Source organism: Salvia splendens, chromosome 15 (genome assembly GCF_004379255.2).
Source record: "Salvia splendens isolate huo1 chromosome 15, SspV2, whole genome shotgun sequence".
In the NCBI taxonomy this organism is placed as follows: Eukaryota; Viridiplantae; Streptophyta; class Magnoliopsida; order Lamiales; family Lamiaceae; genus Salvia; species Salvia splendens.
In genome coordinates this window covers 4,247,842-4,262,584 of record NC_056046.1, presented here as the reverse complement: position 1 = coordinate 4,262,584, position 14,743 = coordinate 4,247,842, and the positions used below count along the sequence as shown (strand labels likewise).

The following is a 14,743-nucleotide window of genomic DNA, read 5'->3' as shown; positions in this document are numbered from 1 at the left end:
TCTGTGTGAAGTCTTTGGATAATTTAATTAATACCATTTTTTTAATTTTTTACATGAAAGAACATTAATAAATGAAGTATCCTCTTTCAGTCTTTTGAAAAATAAATAAAGAGATATCTATGCAATTAAAAGAAGTAGTAATAGATAAAAATTTAAATATATTTAATAAAGAGAAAAAGTAAAGCGAAGATCGATATTATTTTTATTTTTTAATTAAATAAAATGGTGGTTTTTTTATTGAAACGACCATATTTTGTTTGTCATAATATTTTTGTATTGTCACATTATTTTTTTGACTTTGATATTATAGGAAAATGAAGAATTTTTTTTTCATGATTTGTAATTCTAAATTTAAATACAATATATACAATATATCAAAATTTCGTAATTATAGCGACAACTTTCCCAACAAGTGCCCATGTATTTTAAATCTATGATATAGTTGTTACATGATCTCAAAAATGATGGTGGTCAAGTTACAAAATTGTTAGTTAACTTAGGTGCAACCTTGACACTTTTATATTTTGTGGAAATTATAAAAGTATACCTATTAAATTGGAAGAATTATCATGCCTCATTCATAGCTCCAAATTTCTGGCGTATTGAATCTTTCACTTCGTAATCTTCATTGACTAAGAAATAAATTTTTAAAAACTGGTACTATTATATATACCAACAAAAATAATCAATTGCATTGAGTCGTATTAAAAAAGGCAGTCTTAGCCACCGTATCGAAAAGAAAAGAAATTGGGAATTTAAAATTTTTGTCGTGGGTAATTTCGTTGTTTTAAATTGTATTTTCATTTTTGCGTGTTTAATAGTAAATTGAGTGCTACCAATATTCTTGAAGAGAGAAAAGATAGCGACAGAGGAGAATGTATAGTTTATTATGACTCAAACGCTTCATTAGTCAATTACTAATATTTTTCAACCAGGTTGAAAAATAGTGTGAAATTGAAGCAACTTTACAGCCCAAATAATTTTCTATACAATTAATTTCCCATGCCAAATGTTCCATTAAATTCTTCTCTCTTTTAACCACTATATGTAGAAGTACAACGTACATATAACTTATAAATAGGGTAGTCACTCCATGCATTTCATAAACCAACAAACTTCCTACACTAATAAGCATACAATCTCTCTCTCTGCTTTGTCCTTCTATCACTAGAGACGAAGTCGTTTCATCATTGGAGACAACATGCCAAATCTGAGGACACTACTAGAGTGTATCTCGTCTTGCGAAAAAGAAGACTCCTCGACTTGACTTATTTCTTACAGCTTTAGAGTTTCGACTACTGTTATTCATCTTTAGCTATTTCAATTGTAATTTTCCTTCCAATTTCTTTTGGGTTTTATTACGTCCGACTAGTGTTTATCTTGTACATAGTTTGCAACATATATTTCGTTGCATTGTAGGAGTTTCGTTATACAAACAAATTCTTGAGAATTTAAAATTATAATTTCTAATATACATTTAAACACACATAAATATTGTTCTTTCAACTACATACGAGCATGTTTTAGTTTGTAGATCCGAAGACATAAATTCTTTTTTTCTTTTTTTTTATAGTACAAACACACTCCTAAATGTACGAGTCATTTAAACATAATTTTATCTAAATTTTTTTCCATCATGTTTATGCTCATTGATTTATGATTATCATTACTCATTGCTATGATTGAAAATAAAAATCTAAAACCAATTAATGAATAGAATAAAAAACATTTCCATTTAACTCTAAAAAATATGCAAATGAGATTGAAAATTTCTCCTGTGGGCAATTGGGCATAATAAAAACCTCAAAGTCAAAACCATGTCTGAAAGAGAAAAAAAGGCTGTGATCAAATAATAAAAAAGGAAAATCTCATAAATATTCCCCACTTATTTTTACGGCATGTGGAGTTTGTTACACAAGCTCACTATCTTAGCAAGTGACATTATCATAAATTTAATGTAAAAGGAGGATACCATCTCCTAAATCTTGTCAAGAATCATGGAAATGCACCATTTCCCCCACACTCAGTCCATGGCTACAACTACTTCTCAACTTGGCAATGGAGATCATCAAGAAAAACTGCGCGATACCTCGGCTTAGGAGTTCTCATGGAAGTTCAACGAGCGGGAGAGTGCTGCCGGATTCGCTTGTAACACCGTTGAGGCCTCTGAACCGAGGCTCTTTTCATCACCTTTAGATTGTGGTTGGAAGACCTTGAAAAGGGCGCTGCCACCACCGCTGGCCCCAACAGCTCCGGCTCTCTCGTTCTTTATCCCCAACGTTGCCCATATCGAGCTCTTAGCAGCCTCTCCCGGATCGTCAATCCTCAATGTTTTTGGAAACCATAGGTTTCTCTCAAGATTGCTCTCCTTTGGTTCCTCTTCCTCTGCATTGGCAGGTTTTGGCGCGGTTTCTTCTCTCAAATGCTTCCCCAAAGTTGGGGAGTTTGGGCTAGGAGGCGTCTGGAGAGCAGTTGGCGGTTGTTGCATAACATATGGGACGTTCCAAGCACCGGGCACTGCACAAGCCCAATAAGGTGGTGGTGCTGCAGCATAGAACGACACAGGAAAGCTCGGTGGAGATGCAGCAGAGTTCCACTGCACGGGATTCCACGGGTAGGGCCAGGGGCCTCCCGGATAGCATGGCACCTGATGAGGCAAGGGATGGCCGTTAGGCATCATCTTGGGTTTCTTACCTACTTCATCCTTCGAACTTGATGCAGTGGTGGAAGAATCATCCCCGCTCTCCTTACTCCGAACAGACATCTCCATCTCGTCGGGTCTATGGAATCCGTTTCTTGAGTTTGTTTTATGAACAATGTTCAAAACTGACGCCATGGATTCACATAGGGGCGAATCTGAGTCGAAGGTGAGAAGAGTGCCGTTGGGGTTGACAGCAGTGTGGTGAGCACTCTGAAGGGCCTCCGGGACAGTGATATGGCCGCACTGGGGAACAGAGTTCTTGTTCTTACGTCGACCAGCGCCAACAGGCACGTTCCTCATGGTCCCTCCTGCTGTCCAGTATCTCTGGCAGTTCTTGCAGAAATGCCTAGGTTGGTTCACGTTGTAATTGTTGAAGTAACAAAACTTCGTATCCATGCTGTTGCAGCGAGGACACGGAATTATCTTGTCGGGCTTCTTGAGGGTTGTCTCATTTTGGTCATCATCGCCCGTCACCATCTTCTCTGATCCAGCTTCAGCCTCAGAGGGTGGATTTGGATCCTCAGCTATGGCTCGATACTCACTGGAATCTTTCAATTCCTCGGAGTCTTTAGCATGATCTTGTTTAGGACTTGACATACTCTGCGTATGCATCATTCATCAGAAATCCTAAGTCCAAAGCTACAATAGTTTTCGACACTGACCATATAACATCACAATCAAACGCCTTATCGACTTATCACATATACAGTCATCGACTCATCACACAGTTTTCTATACTTCACTTAATAAAAACTATAACAGCCAACAATATCACCTGTGATCAACAATCAGATGCTTCTCTCACCTCTCTATTTCATTCAAGAAAAACTATGACAGCCAACAATATCTCATCTGATCAACAATCAGATGCTTCTTTCACCTTTTCTATTTAACTTTTTTAACCAGAGAAAGTAATATTGTTCCTTCAACCTCCATAGTTATGCATCAGCACAATCTATTATAACATAAAAAAATCCTCTATAACCAAGAGTCTCTGCAAATCTGAGTTTCAGCTAGTTAATATCTTCAGTTCTTGTTTTTCTAATTCCTCTGCAAATCAGAATTTCAATTCTTGAAAAATAACAAGTTCCTAAAGTGAAATTTAAACGATTAAACTTTGCTTTTCCTTAAAAAGAAACGCATAACACAGAGAAGGTTGGTAACTGATGAAGAAAGACACACACAATTCACAAACACAGAGTAACACACAATTTGCATGTGAGAGAGTAAAGGAAAAACACAAAATTTCACACACACTAAACATACAGCACTTTATTTCATATTTTACTAACACTTTCTCAATGAATTTTGAGGCAGAGTTTATTATCACAGAAATTCCCCCAAAATTCGTAACACAATCAAAGCAAGGATCGACCCTTTACGCAAAACACCCAGTCGTCGTCTCCAAAACTCAAAATTGATCGAATTACAAACCATACCTCACTAAATTCCTGCTCCTCCGCATCTCCATTCAAGCCGCCATCTTGGAGCACAGAATCAGACGAGCACGGCGGTTCTTGATTCGACCGATCAGCGTCGCAACTCCTAGCTGAGACAGCTGCACCATTCTCCGCCGGTGGCAGCTCTATAGTCTTACCAAAAAGTCTTACCTCAGACACCGTATTATCCTTCTCTGTCATCGAAACTATCAAAACAGATCAATATAGAAATACAAAAGAAATACCAGATCTGACTGACACCCACTCAGCGTGCGACTGCGCGTTTTTTGGGCTTTTGAGAGGTTTTCTTTTTTCTCTGTGCGTGTGTATGTGATTAAGGAAGCGTCTGTTTACAGTTTGACGTGTGAGCCAAGAAGGTATTTGATGAATTGCCACGTCGGAAAAGGGCGTGTTTTCTGAGCCACAAATTGTGTGTCGCCTTTACATATTGTGTGGTTCTCTTTTTCCTCTCTTTCCCTTTTCTTTTGATTCTTCTTTTTTTCTGACTCGTCACTTTGCCTTTTGCACCTTTTTTCCTTTTTATTCTTCCTCTTTCTCTAATTAAATATTAAGATCATGTTTTGCTTTCCTATCATTATCCGAATCATCACTAATCTCATCATATATTATTATAACTATTAGAAGATACGGTTTAAACAAAGACATATTGTCAAAAAAGAGTTCATCAACTTCGTCAAAAAAATAATTCAGTTACAACTTCAAAAATAACCACAAAAATTATGAAGTTTTGATATGTTCTCAGTCTGTCGAGATAAAAAATTACGGCGACTCGCATATATATTACGTATAATTTTCAACCAAATTATATCATTTTTTTACTATTATATTAATTATCTCAAAATTTAACATGAGAAATTAAGAATAAATCAAAATTTCAGTTTCTTTTACTAGACTTTTGAATATGAGGATTGAACCGAAATTTGATCAAATTTCATAATTTTTTCATCAATTTAACCTAAACAAGCATACACAAAATCTCAACCGTTCATAGTCACTTTTTCTAATTTTCTCTAGTCCTTTTTATTGCATAGACATGCCATGTTTTAATATGGTTAGGATGTGCTTTAAAGTTCCTTTGGAAAAGGTTTTCAACTTTTTCAGTTTGCTAATTTGGTTTTTCCATTTTACTAAGCATTCACACTTGTGGATGACAATAATTTTGCTAATATTGTTTTTTCATTTTATAAATATTCACTCTTGTGGATGACAAGAGAGCATGCAAAAGTTGTTGGGAAGTAAAGGTGGCACTTTAAATTTGAAGCCATCTTTGAAGATTTTGGCTACCCCATCCATATTTGAGCAATATGAAATCTTTTCAAATTAGGGTAGAGCTAAAAAATGATCCTCCCTTCTTCCCATAAATTCAAATGATTTTTTCATTTTAAATTGTTCCATAAAATTAGTTATTCCCTTCGCCTCTTGACACTAATTTTCTTTTTTTGTCTAGCCCTTAATTAATTGATACTCTTACTTTTACTATTTTTGCTAATGGACTTCACATTTCACTAACTCATTTCACTCACATTTTATTATAAATATAAATTAGACCAACATTCCACTAACTTTTTCCATACACTTTTCACTACATTTCTTAAAATTCGTGTCAAATGATGCCAATTAGTTGGGGATGGAGGGAGTAACTTCTATTTTTATTTATTTTTTTCTTTTTAATAGGTCGAGTCTCATTTTTCATGAACAATACTTTTCATCATATTTTTCTACTCTCTCTTACTTTACCAGTTGTATTTTCATCCCAAAAGTGTTTAATTTTATGGGACAGATGCAATATTTATGTTTATTAATGTGGTATTTGAAAAAAATAGTAGTTTATTTGATGATTATTTAGCTTGATTTACATGTATTTTGTGACTCGAACTTATGAGTTATGATGGAACGATCATAAAAATGGTTCCCTTTTTTTGGACCACTACAATAATGGATTGCACTCTTTCGAGTTATAATCACTATATGCTTTCTTCCTTTTTTTTTTCTTTTACACCCTCTTTTTAGGTTCTTTTTTCGTTAAATTGTTGTTTTGCTTTCACTTGGAACCACATATAATTTGATGTGGTCTTTTCTCTGTAATCAACCAATAACCCCATATATGTTTATCCATTTGATGTGGCAACGTACACAATTTTATAAACAATTACTTTTTGAGCACCAATATGCCAAATTCATTAATCAAATCATCATAATATCTTTGGTCCATATTCTTCTTTTATTTAGTATTTTTAAGAATCTTAGAAAGATATCATTTTTAAAGTATAAAAAAAGTGAGTTTTAGAGGGGATTTTTCTTTTACTAGAAAAAGCATAGCAAATATAGTTTGTTCGTTTTGGTGTTTTTTGTGGTGTAACGAGACTGTAAATTTAGACGAACAAGCACACTAGTTCACGATACTTACGGAAAATTTCAATACATAACTTGGGGCAATAGTTGTCACTACTATATACTCATTCCCATCGTCCACGATTTGGAGTCTTGGTGTGTCATTTCGGTCCGTCCGGACTAAGATTCTCAATTACTTTTATTTTAATTTTTTGTTAAATATAAGTTGATCATTAGTTTGTGAATAAAAGGAGTGTTATCTAAGGTAACATCATTACATGACTAGGAAAAAAGTATCGTTTTTGTAATTAATTAAGAGGTGATTAAGGTATGGTTATAATAAGGTTGAAACTTGAAATAGAGTAAATTGTAAGGTCATATTATAAAATTAAAATAAGTGGTAGTATAATCTTTTAAGGATATCAGTCATTTCTATATGCTGATCATGTGACAATTCCGATCAACGTAATAACTGAACATGAATATAATTTTAAATTAATCTAAACTTTAAATACTCATTGCAACTAAGAAACAAAAGATAGGTCGTTATTTAATCTAATTAATAATTAAATTAGGTTTTTCCTCAAGCTATCAGTTCTTCAAAAGCCCACCACCAGATAGACTAAAATGAATTTCTTGAGCTTATGTCAAATATTGTTTGTTATACATTCCAAAATTCAAATCTGTTGAATGGTATTGTTAATTAGGTAATTGGTCGTTGTAATACCATCTTTGTTTATGACTGATGTTGTAATTGGAAGGGAGAATATATGAATTAAGGATTCAAGAAAGCGTAGTTGCTGTCTTGAAACGTCAACTATTATTGATGTGTTGTCACGGGTTGGATAAATCTAATTTATTTTTTATGATTAAATTTGATTACTGAATTTGTTACTAAAAAGAAATTAGACTTTTGAAAGTTTCTTGTGTGGTCCTAAAACAGTTTTCTGAAACATTTTTTTCTGGTCACAAACTTGTTCATTTAAGGTGGTAAATGAATCACGATAAAAAAAATGGTCGGGTAGAAAATTGATATTAAACTCAAGAGAAGCATTAAGATTAGTTTTTATTTTTTGTTGTTCAGTAGATAAAATAAATGAAATGTTTATTAGGTTAAATTATTTACAAATAAGATATAAAAATGCCATTTTTACCCTTATCATTTTTATAATGCTGAATTGATTGATATTAAGCTAAACTGAGTATTAGTTAACTAATGATAAATTAAATCAAATTAGTTAATTAATCAATTAATTATTAAATAAGGTAAATTAATTAGTATGCTTTCTTAAATGGCCGAAATGATAACACTTTCTGCAAATCAATTAGTCACTGATTAAGCAAATTTCGCTTATTAATGAATTTGTTAACTAATTAGTACTAGTAGTAATTAATTGATGATTAAATGAGTCAAATGATGGCCAGTTGTCGAACACAGATTCACCAACCCAAAAATTGCATCAATTCAGAAATGTAGAAATCTGTGGAATCGAGCCCATAAACGCTGAAATCATAATTGAAATCCAAAAATTTGAAATCGAAAGGCCCATTAAATATCAGCCCAAGAAAGGAATATATTTTATTCATAGTATTTTTTATTATTTAATTCGATAATTTCTTTATTTCATTTTTTATGCATTCGTCTAATATTTCGACGCTGTATCCGACTCTGCATTCAATTCACAAATACGAAAATTTCATCATTCAATCACCAGATTCTAGAACGCCGTAGCTTAAGCAATATATAATTAATCAATCAAACAGTTCGCGTGCATCATGAATCCCCACTAAATAAGTCTTCCCAGCTCTCTTCTGTTTCACATCAAAATCCCAATCATCCTCGTTTCCCGATTCCCCTTCTCGATTGCGTTGCGGATTTCATCGGCGCGTGAAGAAATCGGTCCCCCAATTCGTGATTTTTGTATTCGATTCCAATTTCCTTGGGGGCGTCGGTAAAGTTTCGATCTTGACATCCGCCCCTCAATTCCGATTTCCCCCAATCCAAATGGTCTGTTTCGATAGCTCGATTTCGGTTGAACATCATATAGGTATGGCTAAATCCGTTAATTCAGCCGACCCTTGTTCGAAATCCAAGCAAATCAACCACCACTCGCACAAGGGTAGGAAAAATCCAATCTCCTTCAATCAGCTAAACATCCCCGCCTGCGATCAATCTCGCTACGCCGTGATCGATGTCGCGATCTTGGTCGCTGTAATCGCCTCCTGCGGCTTCCTAATTTACCCCTACGCTCGAATCCTGGCCCACAAAACCATGGAACTCGGCGAGGAGGTGGTCGACGTGGTGAGCGAGGAGATGGTCCGTGCGCCGATGGTGTTCGGCTGCTTAGGGCTCAGCATTCTGTTCGCGGCGATGGCTCTCGTCGCCATCGCCATCTGCACGGACAATAGGTGTGGGAAGCCGGGGTGTCGAGGCCTGACTAAGGCTGCAGAGGAGAGTTTGAAGAAGTGTGGTTGTTTATCAGAGGCTTCGTTGAAGAAGGATCTCTTCGAATTGCCTCGTGATCACCATAAGGAGCTGGAGGCGGAGCTCAAGAAGATGGCGCCGCCTAATGGGAGGGCGGTGCTGGTGTTCCGAGCTAGGTGTGGATGCTCGGTGGGGAGAATGGAGGTTCTTGGGCCGAGGAGGTTGTCTCGGAAGCTTAAGAAGTAGGCTTGAATCTTGATATGGTTTACTTATTGCTCATCTACTTTGATATTATAGCTATCTTTATACGGTGGAAGTTACTTGAATGATGTTAATGATGATGATGAGCATATCTATTTCCTGGTTGACTTCATCTAAACAATGTAGATTTGAATAAGCTCATTAGAGCATCCACAGCGGTTGAATTCCGCCGTCCACGGCGCTGCTCGATGCATCGAGCACGTCCGTACCAGCGAGCAGCCTACTTGTCAGCTTGTGATTGGCCAACGACAATGCAACTGACAATTTGTTTTTTTTAATCGGATTTTAATTAAAAAATCTGATTAAAAATAAAAAAAATTCCCACTTCCCAAAAAATTATATCCGTTTTCTACCCACTTTTAATTTATTTTTCATTTTTTCCCCAAAAATACACATTTTCATCTATAAATACCTCCACTTCCACACCAAAAAATTCACACCACACTACATAATTATCATCTAAATTCTCTCATTTCTATTCTTACAATTCTCAATCTTTCTTTCACTCACAACAAAAAAATGTCCCGCTCCGGCGATCACCCCTCCGGCTCCCACGGTTGGAACCCCGATTGGTTCGGTTCACAACAATTTCCTAGTCTGGAAACGGAATATTCGGCCTCTCCTCAAACCCAAGGTTCGCAAGTTCCGGGTGGCTACCGGCCTTAACCGATCGACGACCAAGATGCCCCCGAAGGGCAATACGGGTGGACACCCGAACCACCCGTACCTAGAGCGGGAGGGAGCGGCCCCTCTCAAACTCCTCATCTTCCTACTCATGGTGTCCGCACCCCGTACACTGCAGGGGAGATGGAACAATTATTCAAAGCGTACTTGTCAATCAGATTGTGTTAGCTGATGATGCTATGTTTCCTCAAGACATTTTGATAAGCCAAGTGGTTCTAGTTACTGAAATGTGCCTGTTAGCTAATCATGGTTATGGAAGAACAAACTGCCCAAATAAAGAATGGTTTAAATTTATGAATTGATCTGCCTTGTTTTTCCTTTTCTTGAATAGTGTATCATGGTCACAGACATAGCTGGCTGCTAATATTTATTGCTGTTATGAATGATGATTTTAAACACTTCTAGCATGTCATGAATCTTTCTTGCTTTTTTCAGAGAGTTGGATGAGTTTGCATCCCACGGTATTTATCTTGGGTTTTCCTGTAAATGATCCGCTTTTAAATTTGAAAAGAGAGGTTTAATATAATAGTACTCTTTTATCTTTTTTTTACAAGTAAATTGATTTTTTTAAGCAATTGAAATAAAATCCTAATCATTGGGGGACATAAGTATGCTTAGATTTTTTAAACTATAATGTTAGAGTCAATCATATTCGTCTTTATCGTGTGTCTATTCACGGCGAGCTGCACAAGTTTGTGGGAGCACATTGATATGGAGCATCGCTTATAGTCAAGGAGTCGGTCATGTCTTCGTTTGTCCAATTAGCGGTGTTGGCTTCTTCGTCCTCGATATTCATGTTATGCAATATGATGCATGCAGCATGATAATTGACTAGCAGTACTTGCACCACATGTGTTTCGGACCTTTGAATATTGTGAATCATGCTTGGACACGTTGAATGCACATACTCTTTCTGGCATGCTATGCTTTAGTGAAAAATAGGTTTTCTTTGGGTCTCGATAATAAGTCGGTCACGTGAGATAAATGTCGTCTGCAAGATAGTACCACATTTCAATATCCAGATTATTGTTATCAGAGAAATTGCCTTCGTTGTCATATGTATCAAAATGAAAAAAATTTGAAAGAAAAAATGAACATATAAAGAGAAGTTGGAGACTTGGAGAAAAATTTAAAAAGAATAGAATTTTGGTGTGAATGAAATGGGTAAATAAATGAGGTATTTATAGATAAAAATAAATTAAAAAAGAAAAGTGTCGTTGGAGTGTAATAGCCGTTTTGGGTGATATTTTTTAAAAATCTGATTTTCGAAACAATAAAATAATGTAATGTCACGTTTCACCTCGTGATTGAGCGAAGGAGAATGGCATGTGCACTCAAGCATACGGCAACATATTCCCCTAATATTGCTTAGTGTTATGCTTCGAGCCTTATCTATAGTATACTACCTTTTCAAAAGCTTTGTATGCCTCGATCATTTGTTGGCTTGTTGAAGATTATATTGAAAAGTTTCTCCTAAGAAAAACTGGTCAAATTTAGTACATGTTAATTTCCAATTCCAAAAACAAAGTTAATGGAAATTAAAAAAAAAAAAAAACTAGCTATGATGTCTACTCAAATAGCAAACCAAAATGGCTAAAAACGTGGATATTCTCTCACGTCTCCGGGTATGGGACACAAGCATGAATCATGATAATAGTTCGGACGAAGATGATGTTCATCACCTTATTTCATTGATTCAACAAGCTAATATATGCTGTCTCTGTCGATTTCTAAAGTTCAATCCATGAGGTACGTGTATTGGGATTGAGTAGTGTTTGCCCTAAGTATTTGTTAAGGATTGTTTCGTCGACAAACCACGATGGGGAAATGGTATATTCGGTAGTTCACGACTAGTGTAAGTTTTGACATGTTAGATGAGTACTTATATGTTGTTGGGACCACTGGACAAGAATTTAGTTGAAAAATATGGTTGCACTTCGATTACATCGATGAATTATTCTGATTTAGACTATGTGATTTTCAACGTTATTTAATTTTATTAAAGTCTGTATTTTTTAAATTTTAGCAATGTGTATTGCTAGAATTTTAATTACGTGTTTTTTATGTTTAATTGATACTGTATTTTTATGTAAATTTGATAGTTAATTTAATGGAGTATGTATGAGTTGTCAATGACCAAATTGAAACGTGGCATGAGCGTTACACAAACATGGGTAGCAGTAGACTTACTAAAAAGTTAAAACTGGAATGAAATCTTCTCCTTTACATAATATTCATACCATAATAAAAATAAAAAAAAAGTTCTGATTGTGGGAAGTTTGTAATCGGCAAATCATAATGTGAATTTTATAATAATAATAATAATAATAATAATAATAATTTTTTCTTTGTATATTGTACAAGTACCTCTCCAACTTAATACACTAAATTAAAAATGTATGGAAAAAAAATGAAAAAAATCATTCACTTTCATAAATCTCCATATCCTGAGCTGGCGACTCATCATGACCATGACCCGCCTCCTCACTTTCCCAACTCCCACCCGCATCCATATCCATATCCATATCCACATCCATATCCGAATCCGACCCGTCTCCCCTCCCGCCCCGCGCCACAAACAAATGGATCCTCCATCCCCCCATCTCCTCTTTCCCCTCCTCCACCGGCATCCCGTATCTGCAAATCGGGCACGATCCGTGCATCCCCAGCCACCGATTGATGCAATCCGCGTGGAACCGGTGCCGGCACGGCATCTCCTTCGCCTCCGACTCCTCCTCGTACTCCGCCAGGCAGATCGCGCACTCCTCCCCGGCCTCCGACACCTGCACCACCGGCAGAGACTCGATCGAGGCCTTCGTCGCCGGCAGAGGCCCCTCCTTCCCCGGGACCTCGCGGAGGAGAGACTCCATGTCGAGGGAGCCTTCCACTAGGGTTATCGATCGGGTCGGCTGGTGGACGAACACGGCGACCTCGCCGGGAGGGGAATCGGCCGCGGCGGCCATGCGGAGGATCCAGGGGAGGAGGAGCGCGGTGGCGCCTCTGGTGCTCAGCTCCTCCAGCGAAGGCGGCGAATTTGACGAAGACATTTTCCTTTTGAATTTGATTTTAGTGAGGAGAATTGGTAAGAAGGAAAATGGGGTAAATGGGTCGGGTTTTATATATTTGGGGGTGGGGACCCGCGACGGCGGGGGTTTAGTAAAGGGCGGTGGAATATTCTAGAAATTTGTGAACAAATATTAATTTAAAGATTTCAATTTGGATAATACAACGAGTATTACACACATAACTATTGATTAATGACAAATTCAACTCATTTTATTGGCACGTTTGAGAGAAATATTTGGACTTTTCGAATGTCACTTCATTTTTTCTTTTTACAATTTAAACAATAATTAAAAGAAAATACTTGTTCAAATCATAATAATACTAGTATAAAATATCAGTACAGTCATTTTGTCCTCTAAAATAGAGTAATAGATAATGATTGAAGTAATATTAGTTAAATATCACTTACATCCTTAATAGCGTTTAATGATAGACTTTAGTGTTGAATCACATACATCAAAATTAAATTACACTTCATTCATTAAAAATTGAGATTTTTAGAAAATGAATGAAGTGTAATTTTAGGTACGGTTCACTTTGATTTACTATACAAGTTATTTTTTGGTTCGATTTAAATTTTCAACAGATTTTACTAGAAATTTACTAGAAGCAATTTAAAATTCATAACCTTATTTTTGGTCGATTATCCATTTCTACAATCTTTATCTTCAAATCCTCCAATCAGATTTAAGTGATCCATTATCTGAAATGGGGGAGCAATGTATGCAAAATACCAAAATATTAAATTTATTTTGGTAGAAGTCTACGTCTAATACAAGTAGCATGGTACGAGCAAGTGATTCATGGCATACGTAGTGGAAGTGTTAAGCCAAGATTCGATTAGAAAATTGTGGAGTTTAGGTGGAAGTGATGTTGTGGTTTGGGCTCACTTGATATGTTGTACATTGAGTAGCCATGTCGTGGACTTTACTAGAGATGCCCACGGTTTCGGAACCGCCGGTTCCGGTTTCGGAAATTGTCGAACCGGAACCGAACCGTGAGGGTGTTTCACGGTTCCGATTCCAAAACCGACGGTTACGATTTTGGTTCGGAACCGTCGGTTTTTCGGGTTTTTTTACGTTTTTTCACAGTTCCGAACCGCCGGTTTCCGGTGGTTTTTTGCGGTTCCGGCTAGATTTCACGGTTCCGGCACGGTTTCGGTTCGTAAAATTTGGACCCGGAACCGGCCCGCGGTTCAAAATATTGCGGTTCCGGTTCAAGAAAAAAGTGTTGGTTCTGGTTCGGAACCGGAACCGGTGGTTACGGTTCTGCGATTAACTGTCGGAACCGAAAACCTTGGGCATCTCTAGACTTTACTACTATTTCTTATTATTTGTTTCGTTATTTTGAATATATAGTACTCCTATAGTCCTATATTATATGATGATGAATTCTAATAAATATATTGAAATTTTACAAAATTATAGTATACCCTAATTATAATACTAATATGATTATAAATCCTAGTTAATTTGTTCGGAGCCAAGATTTTTTGCAATGTGATCTAAAACCATCTCCAATAGTACACTAAAATTTAAAATGAAGTAGACAATTAGCTCCAATAGTACTCCAAAATCAGTCTCTTTTTTTTGTTTTTGAGTAAGTAATAATACTTCATTCGTCCCTACTAAATTGAGTCATATTCATTTTTGAAACCTTTCAACAAAGTTAAGTCATTTCTTTTTTTAACAATAAAAATAAAACATCTAATCGCTCTTACTTTACTTCAACACATACTTTACTCTCTTTTATCTCTCCTACTTTTTTCCTCTCTTTTATTTTATTACTCCCTTGCTCCCACAAAAGTATTAATTC

The 14,743-nt window shown here is 36.1% G+C and overlaps 3 protein-coding genes across 4 annotated transcripts; 1 reads left to right on the top strand and 2 right to left on the bottom strand.

The window, feature by feature from the left end:
* Positions 1–1,757: 1,757 nt before the first annotated feature.
* Positions 1,758–4,493, bottom strand: LOC121769431 (cyclic dof factor 2-like). Of its 2 annotated transcripts, none has more exons than XM_042166232.1 (2): positions 4,141–4,493; positions 1,758–3,301 (listed from the first exon to the last, which is right to left on the bottom strand). In XM_042166232.1, the coding sequence occupies exons 1-2, from the start codon at positions 4,339–4,341 to the stop codon at positions 2,096–2,098; spliced, it is 1,407 nt and encodes a 468-aa protein (XP_042022166.1). In that variant the 5' UTR covers positions 4,342–4,493; the 3' UTR covers positions 1,758–2,095. The 2 variants fall into 2 exon arrangements, with proteins under 2 accessions (XP_042022166.1, XP_042022167.1); XM_042166233.1 differs by having other exon boundaries at positions 1,758–4,293; positions 4,386–4,491.
* Positions 4,494–8,190: 3,697 nt separating this feature from the next.
* LOC121767726 (uncharacterized protein At5g19025-like) lies at positions 8,191–9,285 on the top strand. The gene has a single exon (XM_042164054.1). The coding sequence runs from the start codon at positions 8,498–8,500 to the stop codon at positions 9,161–9,163; it is 666 nt and encodes a 221-aa protein (XP_042019988.1). The 5' UTR covers positions 8,191–8,497; the 3' UTR covers positions 9,164–9,285.
* Positions 9,286–12,144: 2,859 nt separating this feature from the next.
* LOC121767657 (E3 ubiquitin-protein ligase MPSR1-like) lies at positions 12,145–12,969 on the bottom strand. Its single transcript, XM_042163988.1, has one exon. It carries the CDS (start codon positions 12,907–12,909, stop codon positions 12,283–12,285), a length of 627 nt encoding a protein of 208 aa, XP_042019922.1. The 5' UTR covers positions 12,910–12,969; the 3' UTR covers positions 12,145–12,282.
* Positions 12,970–14,743: the final 1,774 nt, after the last annotated feature.

What these genes read in the sequence shown, in the direction of transcription:
- LOC121769431 (XM_042166232.1), bottom strand. Translation starts at nt 4,341, where the DNA reads ATGACAGAGAAGGATAATACGGTGTCTGAGGTAAGACTTTTTGGTAAG. An exon ending in AGGAGCAGGAATTTAGTGAG is followed by an intron (nt 3,302 to 4,140) that starts GTATGGTTTGTA and finishes ATGCATACGCAG; the next exon opens with AGTATGTCAAGTCCTAAACA.
- LOC121767726 (XM_042164054.1), top strand. Translation starts at nt 8,498, where the DNA reads ATGGTCTGTTTCGATAGCTCGATTTCGGTTGAACATCATATAGGTATG.
- LOC121767657 (XM_042163988.1), bottom strand. Translation starts at nt 12,909, where the DNA reads ATGTCTTCGTCAAATTCGCCGCCTTCGCTGGAGGAGCTGAGCACCAGA.